The sequence below is a fragment of the Drosophila gunungcola genome, assembly GCF_025200985.1.
Source record: "Drosophila gunungcola strain Sukarami chromosome 3L unlocalized genomic scaffold, Dgunungcola_SK_2 000002F, whole genome shotgun sequence".
NCBI classification, from domain to species: Eukaryota; Metazoa; Arthropoda; class Insecta; order Diptera; family Drosophilidae; genus Drosophila; species Drosophila gunungcola.
The window spans coordinates 6791935-6819113 of NW_026453178.1; the positions used below are offsets into that span (position 1 = coordinate 6791935).

The 27179-nt window shown below is 38.5% G+C and overlaps 6 protein-coding genes across 13 annotated transcripts; 3 read left to right on the top strand and 3 right to left on the bottom strand.

Moving 5' to 3' along the window:
• Positions 1–157: 157 nt before the first annotated feature.
• LOC128257320 (DNA-directed RNA polymerase III subunit RPC4) lies at positions 158–1894 on the bottom strand. The gene is made up of 4 exons (XM_052988285.1): positions 1490–1894; positions 1052–1431; positions 900–968; positions 158–844 (listed from the first exon to the last, which is right to left on the bottom strand). The coding sequence occupies exons 1-4, from the start codon at positions 1726–1728 to the stop codon at positions 279–281; spliced, it is 1254 nt and encodes a 417-aa protein (XP_052844245.1). The 5' UTR covers positions 1729–1894; the 3' UTR covers positions 158–278.
• A 217-nt stretch (positions 1895–2111) lies between these two features.
• On the top strand, positions 2112–5477 carry LOC128257317 (ATR-interacting protein mus304). 2 transcript variants are annotated; one of them, XM_052988281.1, is made up of 4 exons: positions 2112–2930; positions 3254–4760; positions 4872–5051; positions 5119–5477. In XM_052988281.1, exons 1-4 carry the CDS (start codon positions 2289–2291, stop codon positions 5340–5342), a joined length of 2553 nt encoding a protein of 850 aa, XP_052844241.1. In that variant the 5' UTR covers positions 2112–2288; the 3' UTR covers positions 5343–5477. The 2 variants fall into 2 exon arrangements, with proteins under 2 accessions (XP_052844241.1, XP_052844242.1); XM_052988282.1 differs by lacking the exon at positions 2112–2930 and having other exon boundaries at positions 3478–3620; positions 3683–4760.
• A 189-nt stretch (positions 5478–5666) lies between these two features.
• On the top strand, positions 5667–25072 carry LOC128257327 (uncharacterized). Of its 4 annotated transcripts, none has more exons than XM_052988301.1 (4): positions 5667–5917; positions 13722–14909; positions 21070–21161; positions 24936–25072. In XM_052988301.1, exon 2 carries the CDS (start codon positions 13771–13773, stop codon positions 14854–14856), a length of 1086 nt encoding a protein of 361 aa, XP_052844261.1. In that variant the 5' UTR covers positions 5667–5917; positions 13722–13770; the 3' UTR covers positions 14857–14909; positions 21070–21161; positions 24936–25072. The 4 variants fall into 4 exon arrangements, with proteins under 4 accessions (XP_052844261.1, XP_052844258.1, XP_052844259.1 ...); XM_052988298.1 differs by having other exon boundaries at positions 13745–14909; XM_052988300.1 differs by lacking the exon at positions 5667–5917 and adding an exon at positions 13386–13568 and having other exon boundaries at positions 13745–14909.
• LOC128257323 (uncharacterized) lies at positions 7446–9327 on the top strand. Its single transcript, XM_052988290.1, has 3 exons — positions 7446–7927; positions 8307–8763; positions 8827–9327. The coding sequence occupies exons 1-3, from the start codon at positions 7596–7598 to the stop codon at positions 9241–9243; spliced, it is 1206 nt and encodes a 401-aa protein (XP_052844250.1). The 5' UTR covers positions 7446–7595; the 3' UTR covers positions 9244–9327.
• On the bottom strand, positions 15216–16486 carry LOC128257330 (reticulon-1-A). Of its 4 annotated transcripts, none has more exons than XM_052988304.1 (4): positions 15907–16486; positions 15705–15851; positions 15549–15653; positions 15219–15490 (listed from the first exon to the last, which is right to left on the bottom strand). In XM_052988304.1, the coding sequence occupies exons 1-4, from the start codon at positions 16409–16411 to the stop codon at positions 15384–15386; spliced, it is 864 nt and encodes a 287-aa protein (XP_052844264.1). In that variant the 5' UTR covers positions 16412–16486; the 3' UTR covers positions 15219–15383. The 4 variants fall into 4 exon arrangements, with proteins under 4 accessions (XP_052844263.1, XP_052844264.1, XP_052844265.1 ...); XM_052988307.1 differs by having other exon boundaries at positions 15379–15490; positions 15556–15653; XM_052988303.1 differs by having other exon boundaries at positions 15216–15490; positions 15549–15851.
• Positions 24854–26888, bottom strand: LOC128257319 (probable cytochrome P450 312a1). The gene is made up of 3 exons (XM_052988284.1): positions 26084–26888; positions 25377–25939; positions 24854–25254 (listed from the first exon to the last, which is right to left on the bottom strand). The coding sequence occupies exons 1-3, from the start codon at positions 26710–26712 to the stop codon at positions 24911–24913; spliced, it is 1536 nt and encodes a 511-aa protein (XP_052844244.1). The 5' UTR covers positions 26713–26888; the 3' UTR covers positions 24854–24910.
• Between the last annotated feature and the right edge of the window lie 291 nt (positions 26889–27179).

Sequence of the window (27179 nt, forward strand, 5' to 3'; positions counted from 1 at the left end):
AGCCAAAATCATCTTAAAATTTGAACACTATATAAATTTCAATAGCTAATCTAATACAAACAGTCCACAAATTGATAAAGATTTTGATCAGATTAACTAATAGTTTGTGCCCAATAGTTTTTAAAATCCGACTGACCTTTAAGAAAATCAAACCGCGTATTACAAATTTCTATATTTAATGTCTATATACGGCATTTATAGTAGGAATAACTTAGACTTAGGCGCAGCCTATTTACAATTTTACATATCTACTATGGGGGGACTGAATGAAGGTAGTGCTACGTGTTGGGTGCCTGATTCGTTCGTTTGGCTGCCGCCTCCTGCTGCTCGAAGAGATGCACCCAATCCGGAGTGGCCTTTAGTTTGGCCTGTATGGGTCCCAAATTAATCATGTTTCCGCTGCGCTGCTCGCGGTTCGCAGTAACAGACATAAGCTCTTGCAGGAAACCCGGATCGAGACCCATGTCCAAATCAAAACGAGTATCCCCTAGCTGGAGTTTGACGCGACCCGACTTGTACCGCAGGATCTTTCCAATTTGTCCCTCTTCCAGCTGTCGTAGTACACTTCCCTTGGCTCCGCTCGAGGATTTGGCTGCAGGACTTGATGGTTCGGATTCACTGGTTGCTTGGGGATCCGCTTTAAAAGGCTCTGTGTCCTCCGAATCATCACCCACACATGGCAGCACATCCGGCAGCTGCATCAGGAAGATCTGCGATTGACTGGAGTCCAGAAAGTTGCCAATGCTGCGCGGATAGCGACCGTATTGAAGCGGTAGTTCCTCTAAGCTGGCAGCTTGGACGGCCACATGCAGTTGCTGCAGATGCTGAGCAACTGCCAGAGTGTCTAAAAGCAACGATTTTGGTTAGATTAGAGTTGATTATAAGCGCAGCTATATTACCCTTTTGGGTGGAGGTTTCACTTGTGTCTTCTGTCTTCACAATCGGTGTCTTCTGGGTGGCCCAAAGACCTGGGGTTTAAAATAAATGACCATTAATGAAAACTGTGGTATTATAGTGAAAATGAAAGAATTGAATAAAATACAACACATACCTTCCTTCAGCAGGATGGGCTTAAGGGCCATCTCAGTCTTGTTCGCCTCCTCTTCGCTGAGCTCTGCATCGCTGGCATCCGACTCGCCGAGGAGTTCCTTGATCCTTTCTCCCTGGCCCTTGTCGTCCTTGCGATCCACCCGTTTCCTGGCCACGGCCACCTCCTCGCCGGCCCTGGCATACGCCGTTCCATTGCCAGTGGATCTCCGTACGTGGACATCGCCGGCTCCTTCGGAGAAGAGTCCTTGCGTTTGGATGAGGGTGGAATTGCCCCCGCCAGCTGAACTTCCACCACGACCACGTGTTGCTCCTGTCCCATTGCCACGCCCACCCCGGCGCCCGCCCCTGGGTTGGGTGGTGTCCTTGGAGGTCTTGACATTGCTGCAATTTAGATGAGATGATGAAATTAACGATTACCTTAGGATATCCATGTACTCACGCATTTTTGTTCCGCACCGCATTCAAATTGGGGGCGAAGACCTTTTTGCTGGCTGCTCCTGCGCCACGCCCACCAAGGGTCAAGTCGCGGGCGGGAGTCAGCCTGGTCATTCCATTGAGTGTCTCCAAGGGGCGTGTCCCGCCCCCAGACGGACCATTGTTAGTCGTGGAGGACCCACTGGGTCCACCGATGGACGAAACTGCTGTTGCTGTGGTGGCCGTCATCCGCTTCGCTGGCATGGCGTCCCATTCACGCCGCCCTGCCTCCAAAAAAGTCGGCAGAAGAAGCTGCGACCTAATTTTCCCGAAAATCCGCTTGTTTTCCTTTGAAATTCGCGTCGAGTCGACTTCGTCGGTTTTCCTTTGAGGTTAATACGAGACCAGTGTTGAAAAGCACGCGATTAAGTGTCCACATGCCGATACACCGACTTGCCGATAGGAAACTTCGAAAAAACATCGCAAAGGCCATTTGAAGCGATAGGTGAGCGCGGGAAATCATCGTATAACCTATTCTAAGCGATAGGTGAGTTTAAAATGTAAAACGTTGAGCTGCGGTAACAGCAAAAACGAGATTTTCTGCCTAAAAAAGCGAAAAAAATTAAAATAGTTATACAAATAAATAAGTAAAAATATTTTTCGAATTGCATTGCTGGCTAAGCTACGACAAAACACCATCTCTATTATCAATAGTACCATCGCTAAATTGGCGGTCTGTTTTTATAAACAAACCGGCAGATCATATTTAATCCTTTATGGCCAGGAAACAGCGTTAGGAAAATTAGGGAAAATCCAACTGAAAAATGGCCTCCAAGCGATTTGGTCCCATGAAGGACTTTGCGCGGGCCAAGAAACCGCGCCTGGACGTCAGCGTGACCCGCGGATCCTCGCGTCCCAGTCCGCCAAGGAATAACTTTGATGGCATTTTCTGGGATGACGATGACGACGACGTAATCCTGATGGCCACCCAGCTGGCGGAGGCGGAGATAGAAGCCGAGGAGCGCAAGAAGAAGGCGGACCCGGAGGTGGACGTCGCCCACACCGAGGTGACCTTCAGCGAATTCGCTCCCATGGGCCAGGGTTCCACCAGCACCCAACAAATGTTTCCCCCACCTCCGCCGCCGCCTTCCAAGAAGTCCACATCTATGGACATGGATGCCATCTTCGGGGACGACGATGACTTTGATTTCCTGGCCGTGACCCTCATCGATACCGAGCCACAAAAGCCACCGGAATGCAAACCCAGCACGAGTAGATCCATTAGCACCGCCATCAGTGTTCAGCAGAAAACGTCCACGACCACGATGAATGCCACGCAATCCCGCCAGCAGGAGCACCAGATCAAGTTTCTCATGGATCGCATCGAGGCCCTCAAGCAGGAGAAGTCGCAGCTGGAGAAGAATCTGGGTGACAGCAATGAACGCAACGAGATCAAATCGGGAGAGGTGGGTTGACAGCCACAGGTGGTCTTTAGCTCATGAAAACAGTTATCTTTTGCCCTGGAAATACCGATAAAATGCGGTTAAACTTTGGAAAAAAGAAACACGCCCTAATTTAAGGACAAACTAATCTGCATTTCCTCAAATCATAATTTTAACTTTTGGATAGCTATATTTTAAGCTTCTTAATCTAGAAGACAAACTTTAATTGATTTCCTAAATTTAAATTTTTTAGTCTAGTCAAGTGTGAGTCTATGATTAGCCTGACATTAAAATATGTAATATTAATATGTAAACTAAAATTAACTCAATTCGATTTACTTCCGTAGGTGACCCTGCTCCGTGATGAGCTGAAGCACGTTCGCCAGCAGCTGCAAGCCAGCAAAATGGAGAAGCTGGCTTTAGCCGATGAAACGAATCGGGATTGCAACAAAAAAGTGGCCGAAGCGGCCAAACAAATAGCGGCCAAGGATATCGAGTTGAAGATGAAGAACGCTGAGTACTCCAAGTTAAAGACTCAGCAAAGGGCCCATGAAAAAAGTATGAATTCGAGCATGAGCATTGTACATGCTGCTCCGGATCACTTTGAAAAGCGGGCTTCACTTCGTCTGCATAGGCTCAACATACACAGATCTGTGCCCAGACTAAGGATCGACAACGCTATTAGGTTTGAATATACCGAAGATGAGGATCAGGGTAAGAAGCGGAGAAGCCCCTTCGAGCTAGAGCTTAAGCCACTACTGCTCCATTACGCTCAGTTGCAGGTGCAGCCGCAATCTCTGGATAATCTCATCCCAAGAGTACTGACTTCCGTCGGCAAGGTTTTTACGGAGTTCGCCTCGTACGTCCAAAGATTGGACTTTCCGCACAACTGCATGTTATATCCGTACAATCCCTACAACATCGAGGAGGAGCTTCCCCGCTTCTCCGTTTCTCAGCAGGCTGCTTTGTATGAGAACGAAAAGGCTGTGCCGTTGCGTCGCTACATTGCCACTTTGGCCTTGATTTGCCGGCAAGAGGAGAGGATTTCCAGTGCTATTTTGGAGTGGCAACAAAATGATCTAGGGATACTCGACATAGCTATTGAAGCTGTCATAAAAGTGGGATTTTCCTACGAGGTGAGCCGACATTTCGGTTTGCTGGAAGCTTTGGCTTCCCTGCTGAATAGTCTTCTACAGGGAAAGGATTTGCTTCAACAGAATGAGGATCTGCTCTTTAATCTGCTAAAACAGCTAGTTTTTACGCGTCCCAATCCTTGGGTTTTTGCTGAAGTGAGCTCCTGCCTTTTGAGGTGCCTTCGACACCCTCAACTGATGGTTAAGATGTGTGTAAATAGCCACAAGGACTGCTTTGTGTCGGATCGCGTTCGCTCAGTTTATCGATTTGGTCCCGACTCCTGTTTACTTCAAGTCTATTCGGGATTACTCGAGCTATGTTTCTTTAGTGAAACCCCTCTGAGAAATGACCAGTTCCAGTTACTGCTTCAAATCGGAGGAAATCATGTAAGATTTGCTTTCGAGTGCTTTAAGAATCCACCGGATTTTATATTGGAAATGCTGCCATACTTTGCGGATGATGGCGAGGAGGATTCTGGCGATGGCACTCTGATGAAAGTGGGCGGAAATTTCAGTTGCAGCACAACAGCAGCAGTTCAGGGATCGATCTCCAATGGTTCCGAATCAGCTGCCGCTTCAAACTCGAATCTTAACTCAAATTCAAACTCGAGTTCATCGCAGCGCGGCAAGGATTGCGAATGTTATGTGAAATTGTGCCTCAGTGCGGTGACCATCGTCTTCCAAGTGATGCACCAGTGGATGCTGCACGAAAGGAAAACAGGTGCGTTTGCTTACCGAAAAACAGATATTGTTAAAATATTGTTTTATTAATTCACACAATTAAGTAGCTTAGTCTTGTTTTAATAAGTTTTATACGTTTACGTGATTTTAGGCACTGAAGAGGTGGGTGAGATTTCCCGCATCGCGGTCCACCTGCTGACCCTTGTCTTTCATGAGTATTACCTAACCTGCCTTTTTCGCGACTCTGAGGAGACGACAAAACACTACCTCAGCCTCATTTGCAACTGGTGGAGTGAACATGCAGATTTACTTGGATTTCAGCCAATACAATGTAAGTCAAAAAACGATTTCTGAATATTTAACAATTTGAATTTTCTTAACTTCTTTCTATACTGTAGTGCGTTTGCTAAAACAGCTGGTTAAAGCCCACTTCATGCTGAAACCTCTCCATCAGGAGGCCAATCGCAATAACCCAGGTAACGACCTCTCCGAATGGAATCGCATTGTCAAGAACGCGGATGCCCAAAAGTCTGTGAGTTCTGGACAAAAATTCGATCCTAGAAAACTGCTGGACATCGACTTCTTTAGTGCCCTTAAACGGAAGGAGAGTACGTTTGAGTAGTTATCAGTTGTAATGTTAATACATTTTAAGGGTAATAATTTAATGTACATTTTAAATATAAATAAGTCTGTTAATAAAATATTAAAAAGTTCAAGTGCATAAACCAATGAGGCTTTTAAAAACAAACCTTTGAGAGTCGAAAAAATATCTTTGTTAATTATGTTTATCTTATAATATTGGGCATAAAAGCAATTATTGTGTTAATGACATTTAAATTGACCGCCAAGAAATCGTTTCTTGTTTTGTTTCGATACATATATCGATAGCAGATTAGTTGGTTGTGGTTCTATTTATCGCTCATCTGGAACTAGTTCAAGCAGCTGTTATTTGCTCATTTAAGCCGGTTCGGTTCGTTTGGAACTAGTCTATAAGCGCGATTTTCTCCGTAATTTTAGAAATATAATTTTTATTTACTATTTGTATGAACAATGTGATGTATTAATCGTGCTTAAGTTTATAAATGTCGTTTAAAAGGTCGCGTGTGTTATCCGCAATGCAATGTTCCGAGCGTGCTTCTACCCAAAAGCTTAACATTGTTGTTTCTACGTGCTTTGTTGACAATCGCAATTGCAAAGGTTAGTGCAAATAAATAATAACATTATATACAAAAAGCTTTTTTAATAATAATTGCAACACGTGAAGTTATATCAACCACAATAACAAGGCAAATCCACAATTACAATTTCACAGTCGCATCGTTGTTTAAGGAGTTTGATTTGCTTGGGTTTCATTTTGCATTTCCTTCCAAAGAGCATTATATTCTGGTAAGAATGCTAAAATGCAGCAAAAGTAACCAACTTCGAGCACTAATTATAAGAAGAAGAACAATAAATATATGTGACCCTAAAACTAGGGGATGAGCAAAAAGGATCTCAAATTGGGGTGGTTGGGTATATCTTAAGCACCAAGAAAATGTTCGGGTTACTTAAAGATCCATACAGTAACACATTTTTATAAGTCTTCTTGAACCGATCTCTAAATACTTGTTTGAAATCGAACCATGGGATCCTATAACATCCTCATTTGCATGTTATCATACATCTTCATAACATGTAACCATGTTCTAAATATGTTTTATTGACTTTGTTTTGATTTATACATTTTTTGTTATAGCTGGTGATGCAAAATACAAATATACATTAATCCTTAGCTGCGTTATGAACATCCTTCTGAACCTTATTTTTTGAAGACCAGGTTAATACGTTTTTATAATTGGCTTTCAGCCAAATAAAGGCCATACTCACCCTATTCGCAACTGTTGTTTTCCAATTTTCCAATTTTTTCCTTTGACACCAAAATTATTAAAGCAACATACTAAGCTAAAAGTACGCTTTAAAGAGAAAAATTTTGTTATATTAAACAACTTTTTTATATTATTTTTTATATAATATTATGTAATGATAAATATTAATCTTAACATGTGTTCATAAAAACTTTTCCAAGTCATAATCAAATCTTTATAAATTTAAGTCCGCAAATCCATTTTGTTTTCTGGCGGATTTAGTTTTAAACTAACCAAGCAAAGAACCATAAGCAAAGGAGAAAACAAGATACGAAAAGGAGGGTAATTTTATTTATTGTCATTCAACAGCCCCTACTTACCCCATTTTTATTCTTTACAATTTGATCTCGTGATTTTGTTGAACCAGAGGCAATTCCGCTTTGTTTGTGGAATGCTTGACGACAAACACGTTTTATTATTTGATCCCGTGAATTAGTGCTCCATCATCCATACACAGAAAAAAAATCTTCTATGGACCTGAAAATGTATTAATATTCGTTTAAAATTTTCTTTTTTTAAAATTTAAGTTTCTGTATATCTGAACATAGTTTTATAAACCAGAGTAACAGTTTATAAAAGCATTTTAAAATATATTGTATTGCTTTGGAAGACCTATCTGCAACTGTGACATCTAAAGATTTTACTTATTATTCTATACCTTAATTTTTTGGAATTTATTTTACATGGTTACGAACTTGTAAATATATAGAGTATCTATTTTTATTCCTACTTTACAAATGTGACATAACCATTACCCGCAAGATCATTTCGACAATCTTGAACCAAAAAAAAAAGGAAAAATATCAAGTGCGAAACAATTTGTTTATGTGTTGATCATGCAGTGATAGCGACAAAGCTCCCAGAAAGATATACTTGTAATAATTAAAGGGGAAGGCCGGAGTCAATTTCATAACTAATGGTTCACACTTGGGTTCAGTCAATTGCCGAGGTTTGTTCAGAACAGACGTAATATGGAGCCGAAAAACTACAGTGCGGAATATTTCGAGAGAGCTTTGGCGAGAGCATTTAGTTGCGAAAAGCTACGCGTGGAAAACTTACACATCGAGGCTGTGAGCCAGAAAGGCGAGAACTTTTGCAGCGTCATCTACCGGGTTGCGTTGAAATTTCGCCGCTCCCCCGATGGGGCTCTTGAATCAGGGAATTATGTCCTCAAGGATCTGCTGCCCATCGCTACAGAAATAGGCACAAATGAAAAGGATATGTTCGAGCAACTCCTACCAGCTATGTCAGCTATTCTTGAAAAATTTCCAACGGAGTTGGGCGATCACAAAATAAGTGCCGAGTAAGTAACCAGTTATAGTAAAAAATTATAATATTTTACAAACATGTTTTTTGTAAAATTTCGAACATAAAATATGAAAATATTTCATGGTTTATTTTTATAAGTTTTTGTTGGGCAGTATAAAAATAAATTGTTTTGGAATTTGTTGTAAACAGATTTGCAATTTTTTGCCATTTAAAGTAAATAATTTTTTTAATTTAACATTTAAACAAAGAAAAAATGTAAACATCTGTTTGTGTCTACAAAATAATTGCTGTTTTTAGATCAACTTGATTTTATAAACTCATATGAACTAAATTGTTCAAATAATGATTATATATAATTATTATTACTAAAAAATGAAGTGCAATGTAAATGTGGCAATTCTTTGAATTTTTAGTTGCCTGCTGGCCGAGGCATCAGCTGGAAAGGAGATCTACATATTGGAGGACCTGTGTGCTCTAGGTTACGGATCTTTTGATCGCCATCAGGGCCTCAACCTGGAAGATGCCAAAATTTGTGTGAGGAAGATGGCTCAGTTTCACGGCGCTTCCATGATACTGTTCCAGAACGAACCAGAATTGGTAGCAAAGCTTTCACCTTCAAATTATGGCAATGACCTGTCGGATCTTTTCGCTAAAGTAATCGTCCTAGATGGCACCGAATACGCGGCAGAAGTTTTTGCCGACGAACTGCCGGAAATATCAAAGAAAATGAAGGCCCAAATACCAGTCGCATATACCCAAAGAATGAAAAATGTTGTCGACCCAAAAAAGTCGTCCTTTAATGCGGTTGTCCATGGTGATCCTTGGGTAAATAATATTATGTTTGATTCAGCCAATAAGAAGGTAGTACTTGTAAGTGAAAATGTCGGTCTTCAAACTTGGAAATTTTATTTATAACCATTTCATACATTTTAGGTGGATTTCCAGAACTGTTTTTGGGGGAGTCCGGCCATAGACCTTTATTTCTTTTACTACACCAGCGTCAAACATGAAGTATTACTGAATCAGCAGGATGAGCTTCTGAATCACTATTATCACAGCCTTCAAGAGACTTTAACCCATTGTGGGTTTAAAGGATCCCAGCCCACTTTTGATCAATTGAAGGATGAAATGCAACGTTGTTTGTTTTATGCATATTATGCCGTTTCCTGTGAGCTACCTATTTGCTGTGCTGCACCTGAGGTCAGTGCCGATTTCAGTGTACACACTTTTGGGGATAAAGAAGCTATGTTAAGAAAACGTAAGCAATTATTTGCCAGCGAGCGAGTTCGTCAGACAATCAAGGCCAGTCTTCGTCAGTTTGATCAACAGGGTATTTTAGAAACACCTTGATGTTGTTCTTATTTTTTTTTGCTTTTAAAAACAACTTTCCCTTTGTTGTCTTCGTATTATTTGTGTTTTGTACAGAATTGTTTTCTGTATTTAAAGTTTAATAAAGATTAATATATTAAAACAATTTGGTTGTCAATATTGCTACAAAAAAATTGTATATCCATTTCTAATGGTATATAGGCACAATAATTTCTGTTTTTTAAATGTATTTTACCTCATATATATACATATCTTTATTATTGATTTATTAACCCCTTGCCCCTTTCTAGAAATTCAGGGGAAAAACCCAACTCAAGTGTTACTTCTTGTGTTTATAAATAAATTTGTTGTCTGCCAAAGTTTCTGGCCAAGATTTACGAGTGTGAGTGTGTGATGCATGTGCCTCGCCTCGCCTGGCTGCATTAGAAGCGATAAAGTTCTCACCTCACCTCCATGTAGCTAAATATGCAAATCGCTTTGCAGTTATTCTTAGAAAGTTGTCAGCTGCCAACTTGTAAGCCAACTTGGCTTCAAACGTAAGCCAAGCGAAGCGGATCGGTGAGCATATAGGAGCAGAATCCAGAATCGACGAGGAATATCCTGCTGGAGCGTGGGAGCCAAAGTGCATTTGACGCCAATGTTACTTCGAACTAGCTTGTCCTTCCTCTAAGTGTTTAAAAAGCAATTTATTGTTTTTGTTCAGGAGCTGGCAACTTAACCCATTGAAAGTTATACTTTGGAAAGGTTGAAGGTGGCAAAATCCCTTGAGGAATTTATTTAGTATGAATTCTTGTGTTGGCATTCATAACCAGATAACCAATTTAAAACAAGAAAAATATTAGTAAATTTTTTGTAAACTGGAGCTGTGTGCTGTTTTTTAAATTTAAAATTTTAAATGTTTTTTTTTTAATCTTTTTTGTTTAACAAAGGATAGAATACTACATTTTTTTTTTTGAAAGATTTTAATGCAAAGTATTATCCTGTGAAATAATACAAATCGTTTCAACTGTCGGTCAATTAACATTTCCCCCACCATTGGCCCCTTGGGTAATTGTAAACCTTAATTAACATTGAAAACAAACACGAAGGGCCCAATGCAAACAGAAATCTGTCTAAGGCTGCCAACAAGTCGAAAGAAACTCATAAATCAATTTTGAAATGCATTAAAGACAGGTAGCCAGCCGCCGTATTTTCCCATTCCCTGATTTTGTCAAGGAAATGGCTTCAAGCAAAGTGACTGCACAACTGCAGCAGACTCGAAGGGGTCAACTTTCTGAAGCTGGTCAGTGGCCAAAAGTTGCAACAGAGTCAACCCCTAAGAGCGAAGCCCCCCTCTTCGTTCGTCACCTTTCAATTAATGCGTATTTCTCCAGTGTCATGGTTGAAATAGCTTCCTTTGCTTTCATCTGGGGTTGCATTTACTTAACGCCTCGCCTCAGCACTTAACTTCCGTTTCCTGTTACCAGGGGAAGGAGTCTTGGCTCAGAGTCCCCGACTTTCGGGCAAGGCATTTGCAACTAATTGAAAGTGCAATGCGATGCTGCAGAATGCAATTAATGCCTTGAGGCCCCGGAAGGCCAGAACGCCCACCTTCGCACGTCTGCAAACGAGAAGTTGCATTCGAAACCGAAATGCACAGAAAAAATGCTGTGCAAACTGAAGTTTAAATTGGGGGTGCTCAAAGTCAACTCTAGATGATTGCGGCAGTGGTTGGCGAATAATTGATTTTTGAAACTTAAATTCCCAGTAACAAATAATGGCAAAACTAATCATTTTTAAAATCTCTTGTATGCAGTTAGGAGGTGTGCATTGAATTGCATCCTTATCTTGGAAAATAATAATAATAATAGTAATTATTTTAATTAATTAATAAACAAATATTTATAATTATATATATGCACTCAATTGACCAGACATTTCCGACAATTTGAACAAGTCTTTTAAAAGGCAAATATTACAACAAAAAAAGAGTATAGGTGGTACGTATTTATGACACATTCTTTAATAAACCAAAAAAAAAACAAAATTAGAACAAAAAAAATATCCAAAACCTCTTAAGACTCCTTAATCTATGAATATTTGTCACCATTTCCCTTTTCAATGCCAAAATAAAGCAAGAAACTTTTATCAATTAGCTGCCAACTACTTAGCGTATGGCTGATTTAAGGATAATGAAGGTCCAAGTCGGAATCCTTTGAGGCATACAATTAAAGGCAATAAATTTGCACAGGCAACCATAAATCAAAGTCCGATCATAATCTTGGGCTCAACAAATAGAGAGAGGGAAAGCGAAAAACGAAACTTTCGCTTCCGCACAGAATTTTCCTCTCCCGTTTCCAAAAGTTCCAATCCAAGGAACTTTACCACAATCCGGGGAAACAGTCGCTTCGCTTCGTTTATTAATTGTACAACTGTCTCCAATCATAATTAATGAACTTTCGGCACATCCTCCGCCGCAAACTTCACATATCCCCTTATTTCGAGGAGGAGTGGAGAACCAACACTGCAATATAAACACAAATGTTTTCTTTGGCACACCATAAATCTTTCATTTGGCAAATCTCTGTTGGACCTTTCCGTTCACATTCTTTTCCCTGCTCCGCATAGTTTTTCCTTGTTTTATTTGGTTTAATGGTTGGCAGTATCAATTAGACACATTAAAGGCTTTACTGGGCTTAGTTTTATTGTCTTGGAAAATATTATGGTTAAGCTTAAAGTAGCGAACATGAATCATTTCGATTAAAACAAAATGGATATGCTGTTCTAAACGGTAAATGATATAAATTGTTTTTAAAAATTGTATTGCATATTTAATAATGAAACGTTAAAAAAACTGTTTTAAAAAAAAGGATTGTAAAGTAACAAAAGGCAAAAATTAAAGTCTTTTTATTTTGCTTTTACAATCACTGGTTGTGCGATTCAATGACTTGGTAATTTCAGTCCGTGAAAGCGGAAAATTACATATGCAAATCCCTTATAATTATCAGCGAAAATCTTTGGAGGAACACACATCCCCCAATTCCATTCGGAAAAGCTTAAAAGCAAACACCTAAATTGCGATAATTTTTCATACAGCTTGGGCTTTTCTTCACCGCCACTCATCAGTGGCTCATTTATCAACGTTGTCTGTGCGATTGCGATTAGTCAGTTAGTCATTTCAGAGCCAAATTTAAATAATTTTAAAATGATGACAAAAGCTTTTCCAAGAATCCAAGTAATTATGCGCACATGGCATCCAGAGAAAGGTTGTGCGGGGACTACGGGCATTAACACTTTCACGGCAAACAATCTAAAGATAAATGAAAGCATCATTAGTCATTGGCCAACCCCACAAGAAACGTTATCATATGTGTCCTCTTCAATTTTTCAGAGTCCCAGCCAGAAGGGTGGGATTATATGTGATTAAATCCTTCAGATACCCAAGTATTCATATGTAAATTCTTTGCGGCAGGGTGTGACAGGTCTCTAGTCGTGCAACTAAGTACTTTGTGTCCTTTGGACCATTGTCTGTGGCAAATTATTTATTGGCCATCATTACTTTGATTGCTGACTGCTTTTGATAATGTTTTTAGTAAGATATTTTACTTTTTTCTTTTACATATTTTTAAAACTGATATAAACAAGCTGATATTGATTACGGAATTATATTATATTACGCAATTTCTTAAAGTGTTTTTGTAGCAAATAAGCTTAGCAATAAAAACTAAACAAATCCTTTGCTGCTTTTGATAAATTTCTTATTGCGTTCTCTGTTAACCAGTCAAAGCAAGCTATCTTTTATGTGCATAGACATGGGCTAAAAATTTAATTACCTTAAACAGAGTTATAGAAACGAACGAATCTTTTTTAGTCGGGTTTCGGCACTTTTAATATAGCTTTAAATGTCATAGGATTTGAATACTGCATTGGAGAAAATGCTCTCCTCCAATCCAAATACCCATATTGCCATTCAAGGTTTTATGTCATTTTCGCTCTGTGCGAGTCAATACGGAAAATTTGTTGGCCCATAAAAATGCAGCGTCGTCACTGAGAATGGGTAACACAAATTATTTAGAGTGCAGCTACTTCTGCACCCTCTATCCACTACTTCCTAGGTTAGTGATATAAGCAATTGTGTAATGTGTGAAGGTAGGCCCTTTTCTAACTGCCTTCAAATTTATTACCAGAAAGTTACTACGAGAACAAAAATTTTACAAGTTTAAAATATTACTTTAAGCTGCCAATCTCGTATGGTGCTTTTACACGAATTTATCAGGCGTATTAACTTTTAATTTGAAAATGAACTGACCAAAAAACAAAACAGACTTTTTGTTCTCCCTATTTTTACTAGTTTTCGCCATTTAAATGTAAATACATAAAACCAAAATTAATTTTACTTACGCTGCCAAATATATTATCTTTTAGAATTTTGTAAAGCAATATTCGATTGTATCAAATTCTGCTATAAGCATTTAATATTGAAGACAGGTCACAAATGTAAATATATAAAATGTTTAAAGTGCTACGCTTTTTTTACTTGCAGAGTATTGCTGAATTGACAAACCCACAATGCGGCCAAAGGATCACCCCGATCTGCGTTTTGATGTGATCCCTAAGTTGTTCGATGCCCACTTTAAGGTGTTTGTGACGAGCCTGATCCACGTGGAGGAGCAGCTCACCCTGCTGCCCCGCCAATTCTGTCGGATGTACACCACTCGTCCCCTGGCCAACCAACTGCATCAGTATCTGAGATTCCGCAACGCGAACATCAAGGAGCAGGACTTCAAGGTGGTGGAGGAGGGTCAGCCCTTTCCGCTGATCCTCAGCGATGGCAAGCGCCTGGAGGCGATGCTCTGCTCGGGTAGTCACCTGGGCCACAGCCTCATCCTGCTCATCCGGCGGCAGCAGGGTGGCAGATTGCTCTACAGCTACTCGGCGACGAGGCTGGATAACCTCGGTCGACTGCTGGGCAACTCCGTCTTCAACTCATGGATCGCCGAGGGCACCGAGCATCTGTACCTCAATCTTTCCTCGGTGAACGAACCGTTCGAACCGGTGGATTTTGATGAGATGGCCATTACAATAGAGGAATATGCCACCAAAAAGGATAACAGCGTGGTGTGTCTGAATCTGCCACTATTTGGCTACGAGGAGATGCTCTGGAAGTTGGCACACACGCGACTTAGCGGACATATAAAACTTGGTGAGGTCTTCTTGGACAGCTATAGGTGCCTTAGTTCCGATCTGGAGCGATTTAAGCGAAAGAATTATTTGCCAAAGGTTTATGTCTGCAAATCGTTGGTGCACGCTCAACTAATGTATCGGACGCGAAATGTGGTTTTCCTTGAATTAAAACACCTTAGGTGGTCGCCACCGCCGACTAGGATGCATCTGCGTCAGCTTTGTAGCCTTCTGCGACCGCAGCACATCCAGGGTATCGTGCACTTCCATTCTGATGGCGTTGTCCCGCACATTCCGCCATTCCTGAAGAGCTTCAAGGCAAACTATTCGCCGCAGAAAGACAGCCTAACGTCATCAAAGCCACAAGGCGATGCACAGGCAACGGCAGCAAAGCAAGGACCCTATCGTGCTTTTACGAAAAGGAAGCGCTTTGAATTCCTGGACGATGCAGACGATAGCAATGATTCGGATTAAAAATAACTAATACTCAAAAAATCTATTAATTTCTTACACAAAAAATTAAGCAGGTAAATAAATTAAGTGAATGATTTAAGAAAATAAGAAAAAAACTAATTAAATGTTTAGTTTATACCTTATTTTATTAGATCCTGTTTATAAAATTGTATTTGTCTATTAAATTGTTTACGCCTCTATATCAAATAAGATAAATTTAGAAGTTAAGGAATATCAATTGATTGCTTGATTCTAGGATTCAACATTTTTGTTAGTTTTTCATGTATCAAATATTAAAAAGATTTAGTACCAGCCTATTTTAAAAGAATTTAAATAAATGCTTATATTGCAATAATAACAAGCAAATCTCATTCCGCTTTAAAAGAAAAAGTAGTTATTAATTTTATTATAAAGTAAAATAATTTTCCAGAGTATTTGTTTGGCTACAAGATGGTTTAAAATACCAATTTAGGTATTCCCAACGGATTAAAATATATAGAACAAGTTTTTGGAAGGAGCCATTTCACTTCTTACTAAAGTTTTTTTAATCATTTAGTCAGTTCTTCATCTATCAAGGTAGAGTCAAGACGCTCGAACTCATTAATAGCTTCAAATGTTCTAGGATTATCGATCCCTTGAGATTCCTGGGTTATATCTAAATTGACAGAACATTCAATATCATTCAATTTCCTTTGTTTTTAGGTCTGTCTTACAATTTACATTAATGAACTGATTTGAGGAGCTGATGTCCATTTCATTGATAGCTTCTTTAAATGTTTTCGTATTATCGCTCCCGGATTGAGATTCCTGTTTAATATCTAAATTGACAGAACTTTTATTATCATCCAGTTTCTTTAGGACTGTCTTACTATTTCCATTATTAGACTGATTGGAGGAGGTAATGTCCATCTCTTCCGAAATAGGGGATTGAATTTGAAATTGGCTAGATTTTTCTGTGCCGTAAAAGTTAGAAGTCCACGTACAAATCTTGGGTATTGTGAAGAGCAAAACCAATCCTTGATAAACAAAAATAAATTTTAAAAATTATTAATTTTTTATAAGTTCACTTACCCAAATGAACTAAAGTGCTGATGTAAATAAACTCGCCAATAAGGCACATTCCACTAAAAACTACCATCCACTTAAGGGTTTTCCAAAAATTCGTCACAAAGACAACAGATTTAAGCTGAATGAGAAACCCAAAGGTTTTTGATGGCACTAATAACACCAGCTGCCTTACTGCCTCCTCGGAAATATTGATGTCCATGTCCAGATATTTCTGGTAGGGATTTCCCTGGATATGGGTCTTATTTATGCACTGAAGGCACCGCACATAGACGCGATAGCCGATCGTTAGTAATAGTCCAAACAGAATCCATATGCAAAATACTCTTATAGCCGACTCATTGGCAAAATCGAAGATTAAAATCTGAAGGACCACAAATACAAGCACCGATTTTTTCCAATTGCGCCACAGGATCAGCCGATTTATCTCTTCGAGGATACAGTTGGACACTTTCTGGTTGAACTCTGCATCTGGTACTGCAACTGGAAATGGGCCTTGGTTGTTGGCCATGTTTTATTTTTAATTTTTGTAAGAAATTCTCGACGCTGTAAAATAAATGTTGACTTGCAAAGATATAGAAAATGATTGATATAGAAATGACTGAACCAAAGTTAAATGGTGACTTGTTCAGTTTAGTTTGTCAGTAAATAAACAATTTCTTTTTTTTCTGAGTAAACTTAAATTATTTTTTTTTAAGGAATTGCTTTAGAATTTGCCTTAAGTTTTTGTTTTAAATATTTTTTTTTTTAAATGTTTCCCAAATTTCAATAAATAACTCAAATATTGATTTCTAATACATAAACCGCAGCATACCCACCCACAAATGGCACCCAACTTTCGACTGCCAAGAGCACGTGTTGCCAAGTGGCGTCACTTGTTCCCATTGCTGATTGGCAAAGGGGAATAAAAACGTAATGCACCCAAAACATCGTCCCCAGTGAGTTATCCATAATAAATTGGTATACTCATTGAATATGCAGAAAGGGGTTTTCGCACTAACAAAACGTGGTTCCCTTTTGGTTGCCATGTTTTTTGCATATCATTTACTTTAAATTGCGTTTAATTTAAAATTTAATATTAAAATTTAGTAGATTCATATATTTAAGAACCACATTTATTCTGGATATTAAAAAATGTGTATAACTTTTTTTTATTTTCATATATGTTTCTTGATTTCTAAAGAACCTAATATGGCAGAAAATATTATATTCAAATTAACCTATTTCAAGGATTTCCAAATAATTCAGGATGATTTTCAAGACCTCTTTGTCACAGCTTCGGCCGCGTTTGATCCGAACCGTCAACAAGCTCTTTTGTCCCAATTCTGCTCGCAATCTGGGCAAATAATTTTGACACGAGGTGTGACCAACGCTTATTGAGGGTTTGGTTAATGACACTCAGCCTTCTGTCTCTTAAGTCAATCGTTTGCCGATTGATTTGTCAAAGGCATTACGCTAATATTTTGGGCAAATACTGAAAAAAGTCACTGGCTCGCTGGCGTCAAAATGACATCGAGTGGTTTAAATTTTTCCACCCTCAATATTCTAAAAAAAAATGGTAAAAAGGACGTAGGGAGGGTGAAGAGAAGAATTTCGCAAAGAGATTGACTTAAATGACTTGTTCAAGTATCAAAAGGCTTTTGAGGTCAGGCCGCGCTTCAAGGGTCGATTTTATAATCGTGTTGGGCTTAATTTTGTTTAAAATTAATTGTGAAAATTAAAATCTCTAATTCAACACAATTTATGTAATATGCATTTAGTAAAATGTGAATTTTTTTATTTCTCCAACAAAGAGACATTTTGTTCATTACCCTTTTCAGATTACTTCAAAATTTTCTCAACTTCAGTCACCTTCAATTAGAATTACAGGAAATTAAAATGCAAACAGTAAAATCATTGTATTTGCATTCATACATGGGCAGTTTAATTAAACTAAATTCCCCCATGGAGATCACATTACGACATCAAGCACACAAACTCGAACAGGATATTAGAATGTTTGACAAGTTGTCAATGCATCAGGCAGAAAATTGCCCAAGAAAATTGTGTCTTTCATTTCGAATGTAAATTAAAACAAATACACATAAAATTACTTAAAATTGCAATGATTTTCTACTGGCCCTGTCAAAAAATGAAAGTCGTAGCACGGCATGCAAATAAATTCAATATTCAAAGCTCATATAACACTGATTTAAATGTTTTTGTTTTTTTTTTTTTTTTATAGATTTAAAAATATTAAATATTCAGCAAGTTTGTTAAAACAATGTAAGATTTTAAGCCGAAATATTGCAATTATTTGACTTACTTACCAGCTAACTTTTTAATCTAGTGTCATGCAGGCATAAGATGTCAATGCCCAAAAACAACCTGAAAATCTCAGCAAATATTCTTCTTTCGGGCCGATAAAGTTGTCATATGAGTTCGGCTCCTTTAACGCATTCGCTTCGACTTCTTTATGGCCAGGCGACAATGCCAGGAATTTCTTGTATTAAAATCGAAATTGTGAGGGGGGGTGGGGCAGAAATCCACCCCAGACATGGACAATTGTATCTCTGTGACAGGGGGAAGGGAGTGAATATTTTGGCTAGGCTGCCTCCTGAGTTCAGGCCGTGTCCTTACAGCTGTCAACATGTTTAATTGAAACTGACACTCAGTGTCATTTTATGGACATTGCCATGCGTTACCATTACCTTAACTGTAGCTGTAGCTGTAATTCGACTTGCCTTAGTCCTGCTTGATTATTGCGGAACATTCCGTAAGGGGAAGTATCTTCTCTACTAAATTCCCTCTTCTTGAGGGTTGCGATATACGTCTCATTCCTGTGTGGTATATTAGTAAAATTGATGTCCTTGAATTCGATATTTGTCGTTGGTTCTTTGGTTTTATGTAATATAAGAAATATTCGGTCAAGAAGCAGTTGTGAATTATAAATGCACAAGTGGGAGACAACCGAAAACTGAAACAACAAAAAATGTATGATTTACTATTTCTAATACTTACAAAACTGTTTCGCATCTGTCGCTTGTTATTTGGTTTAAATGATAAAAAGGGTAAAAACAATATGCATTTTTGATTATAAACATTAAACACAAGCAGTCCGCTAGAACGAGTTGGGAATCATAAATGCACAAGTGGAAGACAACCCAAAAGTAAGCAATTTTTTTTTAGTCTGAATATACTTTTGTCTCCCCCAAGAAGCAGGAATTAAAAATGTAATACGCTCTTCATGTTATCCACATTACCATTTCTGAGTCCAAAATTGACTGATGCCTGAGCTTCTTTGTTGAATCTCCCATATTTACCATTACCCTTGCTTATCCGACTCCGCAGAACTTTAGCCCCGGCAACACTTCAACAAATACACCCCAAACTCACCCAAACTGTAATTATTATTGCTAAGCTCAGTCACCTCCTTTCCATTCTGGAAACAGGAGAATCGAGCCCTCATTTAATTGCAGACTAGCAAATACTCAAGATATTTTTATGCAGGCAATTCGTATTTTTTCCGTTCGGCGTTTTTCCAACTTTTCGATAGGGGAAAAGACAGCGGCCTCTTTTGTTTTCGTCACGGACGAGTGGCGAAAAGCAATCACGGCAGCAGCTTCTTGCCCGGGAAAAGCTGAAATATCTTTCGCCACATTTCTTTATTTATTTTTTTTTTTGTTTGCGCATTTTTCCAGGATGTCTTTTGTGCTATTGGTGAAATTAGAATTTCTCATTAAAATAAGTGTTGGACGAGGGAGCCGCTTGACTTGAGACATTCAAGCGTCTCCCAGGGCAAGGTGCTCGTCCATGGCAATGGACTTAAGTCGAAATTCCCATTTTCCCCCTCATTTTTTGTTTATGCATGGTCACTCATTAGTTGAGCTTGAAATCAGACTGTCAGAGTCTGGCATTTATATATGTATCTTTATTTGTTCTCAATCTGGGAGTACGAGTTACATATTTTCAGCCCTAATGGCTTTTCTATCCAATTGTGTACAGTTCTTTGTGAGTAATTAAAAGTGCAACTCTTTAACATTTCGTTGGTCTTAAGTGCCTTATCTTATAAATCTTCAAACGCAGTTTTATTAAAAGTCTAATAGGCTTAAAAACTCAATCACTTAGTGGTTCTTTAAGGGTTACGGCATGGAATACATTTAAGCATATTACAATTAATTTCGGTCTGTAAGACAGATTGAATCCTTTGATAATTTTGATTTGTAACCGTCTGGGTAATGCTCCTTTTTATTTTTACGATTTAATAAATATTCAAAAATTGTATTGTATTATATTAAAAATGCAACTACCTAAACGTAAAAAAAATTGACACAATGTTATTCTAAACTTCTCATTAAATAATACATTTATTCTGAGCATTCTGGGGAAAAGAGCTAGCACCTCTGCCTTTGTGTAAGCCAAACTTTTGGTTTGTCCAACTTGATCCACCCTGACCACACTCAATGCACCGCATGCATCCGTAGACATTTGATATGGGGCACAACAATGTTGCTACTTTGGTGTTTGAAGTGTGGGCAAAAGTTTGAGCTTTGAACTTTGGCTTGTTACATTCAAGTGGCTGCTGCCATGTATAAATGTTTGGCTTTCAGATCCACAAAACTTTATGCAAAACACACGAAACTTTGCTGAATATGGGCGAACTGTTTGTCGGTTTCTGTTTTCTGTTATTGTTCTGTGGCTGCTTCTATTTCTGCATCATGTGCTGCTGACAAGTTGCCTAATTTCCACCGTCTCTGGATCTGCAATAATATAGATAAAATACAATTTCCTTAAGCAATTTTTGTTTTAATTAATTCTGTATTACTATTTTTTGTGACTCCTACGTGCCTGGAATTTCTCGCTTTGGCTTCTGTTAAATGTCTTCAGCAAAACAAATTTTGCTCCCCCAAAGGACTGCATTTAATTTTTCCCTTCCATTCGCTATTTTTTTCTGCTTCATTTCTTTGTTTGCTGTGCAGTGTAATTAGCCACCTTCTGACCAAGACAGCTGCTGATGCTCCTTCTATTTTTGTACATTTTTCCTATTCCCTGTTGTGCATAAAAAGTTTAAGTTGACATTTTGTTCCAACAGTTTGTAATTTTCTTACCCCTTTTTTTCTAAAAGCATTACCATTTTTTCTTTACTCTATTTTCTTACTAATTTCTTGCTTTTGTGCATTTTACTTGCAGACTGGTTAATTACATTAGGAAAACGGTTGCGTTTCTGTTTTGCATTTCGGTTTGTTATCCCTTCCGGAATTTACAGTTGTCATTAAAATAAGGTAAGAAGGTCTTTAACAAAATATCCAAATATGTTCATGAATAAATTTAGCAAGTTTTGAGATTGAAAATTTTTTTTAATATAAACAAATCTAGAAAAAAGTTAAGAAAACCAAAGATTTTATCTAAATTTCCATCCTCGTTTAAGATTGCTGCGTTTATATCCCTAAAACTTCTCCAGTTTAAGGACTTTAAAGTAACTTCTACAAAATCTCGACACTTGAGGCAATTAAATCGATTCGAATTTAATGGTAACTTTATTACGTTTCCACATGCTCGATGTAACTGGATGCGGAATATTGTAACACGTGATTCAATTTCGTTCGTCAATTTTAATTGATTGCTTCAATTGGTTTCGGTGCAAAAGCCTCTCATTCTATCGCCAACTGCAATCCTATCAAGATTTTTATGTTCATAGCCACTTTATTTGCAGACACTTCATCCTGTTTTGGCTGCTGTACTGTTTTATTTTGACGATTTTTATGCGTTTTTAATGTGTAGAGCAGCTACTCCTTTTATTTTCTTGCCTTTTTTTGGGATTCGGTTGTAATTCGATTCCTAAATGTATCCCAAAGGATTTTTATGTATTTCCACTGTAAGTTTATAGCAGTATTGTTCGCATATGGGCGTTGAGTGCCGCCCCTCACTGAATCGTAAAATTGTCCGATTTAATGCATTTCGCGAAGCCTTAAAGTTGCCACACTAATTAGCATATGAGTTGCGGCTAGCACGGCCACCAACTTACATCTTATCGCAAATATTCTCAAACCCCGGCCCGAATCAGAAGCAAATGGGCACCATCCATTAGCCATTAGCCGTGGGGTCGTCGTAAACCTACGACAATATTGACGTAATCGACTTTCAGCTGCCGTCCAGCGACACAATTTAACCACAAATGAGGCTTAGCCGTGGGGCAATGTCACCGGCGCCGCTTACTTCAAAGTCGCCTTCAACTCACCCACCCACCCACACACAATGATATCCAAATTCCCATTCCTTAAGACCCCTACCCGAATCCCATCACACATCACAACAAGTCCACAGCCCACCTCAAACAACCACAGTTCGGAGGCGGCTTGCATTTGTTTTCACATTTCGGGGTGGAGAGACTGGTTTACTTAAACTGAAACAATGAGAAATGTGAATTGACCGGAATGCGGTGGGGAAAACCACATTTGGTCGTTACAATCCCCTTAAGGAGTCGGTTTACAAGTTAAAATTTATACTATCCCTTAAAAAGTTAAATTAGTTTTGGGAAAACAATATTTTACTAACCTTTAAAACCATATAATCTTATATTATTGCCTCTTTTAAAAACAACCTATATTTGTTTATAAATATTTAAACAGAATGATAAGAACAAAGATTTTAAACTAAAAGTTACTTTAAAAATTTCTCAATTTGTCGCTAGCATTATTAGCTTTTCAGTAAATACTGTCAATATTTTAGGGCTTTAATCAAAATGGTAGGCATTAAAAGAATTTTTACAATTTAAAAGATAATCTTTTGAAAGTTAAAAAATGTTCTATGTTTTGTGAATAATATAAAAAAATGTTAAATAAATTTTGTGATTTTACCATCAAAAAAAAGGATACCCTACTGGTTAGTTTCCAAAAACAGTGCACTCATTTCTAAACCATTTCAAGATAAAATTTATAACGCAATACACCCCCTTATACCCCTCGTTTCACTAATAATTAAGAACCCTCGCCTTGGGCCTTTTGAAGTATTAAACATTGACGAGACCCAACGCCGTGAATTATGCCTAACCATAAACTTATGCACGATGTACAGATGCTGGACATAAAAATTGTGTAAATGAATACTGCGCCCAGTCAGCAGCAATAAAACATTGCGTCAAGTCTGGACCGGAATTAGGATATGGACCTGGATTTCATACCGTTTTAATGGGCGACGACACCCCAAGAAAGCCACCGTGAAGATCTGTGAATTTAGATAAATAAAAATATGACAGCTGACACTAAAAAGGAGAGACGCACCAAGTACTCATCATAATTAAAGCCGCGGGGCTGGGTCGCAATAAAACCCTGGAAGGATTCATATGGATAATTAAGTTATGGCGGGTGCCAACAGAAGGGTTAAAGTCTCCCCGCGAATGCAAACCCAATAAAACGATCGTAAAACTTTGGCCGAGCACTCAAAATTTTTAGGAACATGTTCTTTAGGCCCATATTTTAATTTCAAGATGGATTTGGTGAGGCGTTTAGTGGATGGGGTTGGCCATAAAATTGCGAGTGGACATTAAAAAATGTTCATCTCAATTTGTTTATCAAATGCACTTAGTTTGTACAGCTTTAAAAATTTTAATTCACATTAAATATTGTTTATAAAAAGATATCGGGTCAAAGCTGAATACCGGTTGAACAAAAATAATGTGCTAATAATAACAGTTTATTAACCCTGTTTTTTGTGAGATGGTGGTTAACTTTACAAATGATTTCCTTTGTTAATCATTGTTATTGAACATTCAGCCGATTATTGAGCTTACAAAATATTTATAATTCATCCATCAATATTCATAACGGACTAACAAGGGGTTAACAAACCTTAATCTAACTTTAGGTAATCAGGTATTAAATTGAATTTACATTTTGTTTCATCATTAATTGAAATTGGTTTCAAATGCTTGGAAATTGGCTTGAATCGTTTCCTTTTCCGATGTGCCAATCTACTACTAATAAAATCAACCCACCCCAACATCCACCAACAATCACACTGGGTTCAACAATCTTCGAACCCCTTCTTCCAGTTCCAATTTGTAATACGAAAAGCCATATCAGTTGGCTGATAGAACAAACTTTTATGCGCTTGTTAACAAAAGCGTGAAATTCAATGCCCGGGACGAAGCTGAAGAGTATAAAAAATAAAAGAAAAATTTACGACACTGCGAATTAAACTTGATTTTTATTTAAATAAATTGCATTTCATATTCCGCCCCCAACTCCATGGCTGGCACAATAATAAGCAGGCAAGGCTCATAATTTGCACCGGAATTCGATGATGATGCTGGCGGATAATGGTGATACGGGAGTGTATGTATTTTCCCCAGGATAAGGGCAGACCGGGTGACTGACTGGCGACGGTTTGGTTGTTTGCTGGCTACTGGCTGCTGGCTGCTTTATGCATTTTTATTTATTACAGCGCCAGGAAATGTTTGTTGATTTTCCGCTGCTCGGCTGGCACAATAAAAATCAACGACAGCCAGAAATTATTTTCTAGACGAACGCGCCCCAAATCACATAAAAATGAGCAGGCAGAAAATACTTCAAAATGTACAGAATTCTTTTTTTATATATCATTAAAAGCGGAAATGTTATGCGTCGCAAAGCAGCGCATCCGTTTTGAAAAGAACCAAGTGAAACGGATTGATAAGGCTGTGTTCAAAAGGTTCAACAGCTAAAATGGCACTTAAATTACCTCATAGAACAAAACTTTATTCAGAAAAAAGTCATCAATTGCGAATTTTTGCATTTCTTATACAAATAATATCAAATAAATTATTTTCGATAATTAATCTTATGAAATTACAAAAAAAAAATTACGAAAAAAATACATGCCGAAGCTAATAAACAAAATTGATTTATTAATATGTTTGTTTGATCAAATAATTCATAATTTTGTTTATTCCACTCTGGACACCAGAAATTTTAATACTAAAAAAAACGACACAATGTAGTATCTTAATAATAAGCTATCTTTATTTACCAAGATAACAGACTCTTGGCTAGCCTCAATCGATATTCTTCACTTTACAGAGATACGGTTCAACGGTGTGGAGGGTGATCACAAAGTTGAGCTTCATTTTCGCCTGTCGCTCGCCCAGAGGCTCAAACAGGAAGTTTCTCAGCAGGTGGGCCAGAACCACCTTGAGCATCACCATCGCATAACGCTGGCCCAAACAACTCCGTGCCCCCGTCATAAAGGGTATAAAGGTGGTGGCCTCAATCTTGGGCTCCGCTCCATTCGCCCATCGATCCGGCTTGAAGACCAATGGATCCGGAAAGAAATCCTTGCAACGACCCATGTAAATTGGCGAGATGATCACATCACTACCCTTGGGTATGAAAAAGTCATCTGGAAGGGCAAAACATTTAAGTTATAAGAAATGCAAAGGCAAATGGTTAAATATTTATAAGCAAATTTAAATTTAAAATATTTTAAAATATTTAAATATTTAAAATATTTTATTTACTTACTAATTTGACAGTTGGCTGTGGCTCTTCTGGCGGTGAGTGGACCCGAAGGATACATGCGAAGTGTCTCTTTTACACAAGCCTCGATGAACTCCAGTTGACGCACCTGCTCCATGGTGATGGGTTCGCTTTTGTCCCGGCCACATACCGACCACACCTCCTCCCGACATCGCTCCTGATGTTCCGGATGAAGCGTCATGTTGTACATGAAGAACTTGAGAGTGGTGGCCGTGAGATCAAAGCCCCCGAATATAATGGTATCCACTTCCTCACGAATATCCTTGACCGTCAAGGGTTGACCAGCAGGATCTTTTGCCAGGAGCAGGCTATTCAAAAAACATTGTGTCGGCCTTAATCCATTCGTTTCCGTATTCTTGGTGCTCTCCTCGTTGCGATTCTCCTCATCCTGGCTGATCTCATCCATACGCTTCTGGATAATGCCCTCCGTGAAACCGTGAAGTATTTTTACCAACTCTTGTTCGCGCTTAAAATGTAACGTACGGCGGAAAATATACGGAATGCGATAGAATAGGTTTTTTAGCCGCTTATCGATGATCACAAGGATTCTGTAAAACGGCACAGAAATATAAAATCAGCGCTTGGGCACTGGGAATTTAATGACTAAAAAAAATGTGATTGTTTAACTAAGTAGTATTTGGGGATGATTTGGAGTATAAATTCGTCAGTATAAATATTCATATGTTACTTACTCTTGAACAGCATCGAGGTATTCCGACTTGACGTTTGTTTGAGAACACACAGAGACCCCAAGGGCCGTTTCACAAATAGTGTCCAACGTAAAGCAACTAATCAACTTAAGGAAATCCAACGACTCCCCGGAATCCGCAAAATTCGCAATCCTGGTCAAAAGAATCCGTGACTGCCGCTCAAAGACATTTACAAACTGCTTGACCATCGCGTAATTAAAGGCTGGCATGATGATCTTCCGGCGATGAGACCACTTCTCAAAACCACTGGTGAAGAGACCCTCGCAAAGCCAGTTCTCGAAGACAGAATAGTCGGAGGTCTTCTGCAAGAGCTGCTGGGCACTACAGAGTGCTTGAATATCCTTGGGATTGCAATCCAGCAAATAGAGCTTTGTGCCCATCCACAGTTTCCCGCGATGATCCTTTAGATGGTTGGTGACCATTTCGGTGGCCCGACGAAGCGGATGTGGTCCCACCAATTTGGCCAGGATGTGGAGATGGCCAATGATCGGCAGGGCCGGTGGACCCGGCCAATTGTGGGTGAGCCGGTCGATCCTGCTCTGGTGCTCGAAGACATACAGCAGGTATATGGTAAGTGCTATCAGCAGGAGACCGAAACCGAGCCAGAACATCGCGGCGAGGGCTCTAGATTCTAACTGCCTCGCAACGTTGTCGCATCAAACGTTTTAAGCGGAACACAGACGCAGAGTTGAGACCGTTTCTGTGGGGTCACCGGACCCAAGGGCCATAAAAGTTGTCTGTAAATCGGAGTTACACTCGAAACAAATCTTTTAATCAATCACAATTTAAAATTCTCATAGGCAAAGTTTAGGCATATTTTGCACTAACTGTCATAAACTTTTTTAAAAAGTAATTAAAGTGTTTGAAGATTAGTTTTTAAGTAGCAAATGTTTTGGCGGCTGCCCACTATTTTGTTTATTATTTTATTATTTATTTGTTCCTATATTATATTATTTTATGTTCACATCTTTTGCTTAATTCTCTACAAAAGTCTCATTACATTAAAACATTAGCACTCAAAAAAATCACTTACTTTTTTACATTTTATGATTTGTTGACAGCTTGTCTTTTAGCAAAA

Excerpts from the sequence above, each read along its gene's own strand:
- LOC128257323 (XM_052988290.1), top strand. The coding sequence starts at position 7,596 with ATGGAGCCGAAAAACTACAGTGCGGAATATTTCGAGAGAGCTTTGGCG. Across the intron at positions 7,928-8,306 it reads GATCACAAAATAAGTGCCGA|TTGCCTGCTGGCCGAGGCAT; the intron begins GTAAGTAACCAG and ends TTGAATTTTTAG. Across the intron at positions 8,764-8,826 it reads CCAATAAGAAGGTAGTACTT|GTGGATTTCCAGAACTGTTT; the intron begins GTAAGTGAAAAT and ends CATACATTTTAG.
- LOC128257319 (XM_052988284.1), bottom strand. The coding sequence starts at position 26,712 with ATGTTCTGGCTCGGTTTCGGTCTCCTGCTGATAGCACTTACCATATAC. Across the intron at positions 25,940-26,083 it reads TACCTCGATGCTGTTCAAGA|AATCCTTGTGATCATCGATA; the intron begins GTAAGTAACATA and ends GCCGTTTTACAG. Across the intron at positions 25,255-25,376 it reads CACAGCCAACTGTCAAATTA|ATGACTTTTTCATACCCAAG; the intron begins GTAAGTAAATAA and ends TTGCCCTTCCAG.
- LOC128257327 (XM_052988301.1), top strand. The coding sequence starts at position 13,771 with ATGCGGCCAAAGGATCACCCCGATCTGCGTTTTGATGTGATCCCTAAG.
- LOC128257317 (XM_052988281.1), top strand. The coding sequence starts at position 2,289 with ATGGCCTCCAAGCGATTTGGTCCCATGAAGGACTTTGCGCGGGCCAAG. Across the intron at positions 4,761-4,871 it reads GCTGCACGAAAGGAAAACAG|GCACTGAAGAGGTGGGTGAG; the intron begins GTGCGTTTGCTT and ends ACGTGATTTTAG. Across the intron at positions 5,052-5,118 it reads TGGATTTCAGCCAATACAAT|TGCGTTTGCTAAAACAGCTG; the intron begins GTAAGTCAAAAA and ends TCTATACTGTAG.
- LOC128257330 (XM_052988303.1), bottom strand. The coding sequence starts at position 16,411 with ATGGCCAACAACCAAGGCCCATTTCCAGTTGCAGTACCAGATGCAGAG. Across the intron at positions 15,852-15,906 it reads CAGCACTTTAGTTCATTTGG|GATTGGTTTTGCTCTTCACA; the intron begins GTAAGTGAACTT and ends TTGTTTATCAAG. Across the intron at positions 15,491-15,548 it reads TCAGTTCATTAATGTAAATT|ATATAACCCAGGAATCTCAA; the intron begins GTAAGACAGACC and ends CTGTCAATTTAG.
- LOC128257320 (XM_052988285.1), bottom strand. The coding sequence starts at position 1,728 with ATGCCAGCGAAGCGGATGACGGCCACCACAGCAACAGCAGTTTCGTCC. Across the intron at positions 969-1,051 it reads GCCCATCCTGCTGAAGGAAG|GTCTTTGGGCCACCCAGAAG; the intron begins GTATGTGTTGTA and ends TTTAAACCCCAG. Across the intron at positions 845-899 it reads TGAAACCTCCACCCAAAAGG|ACACTCTGGCAGTTGCTCAG; the intron begins GTAATATAGCTG and ends CGTTGCTTTTAG.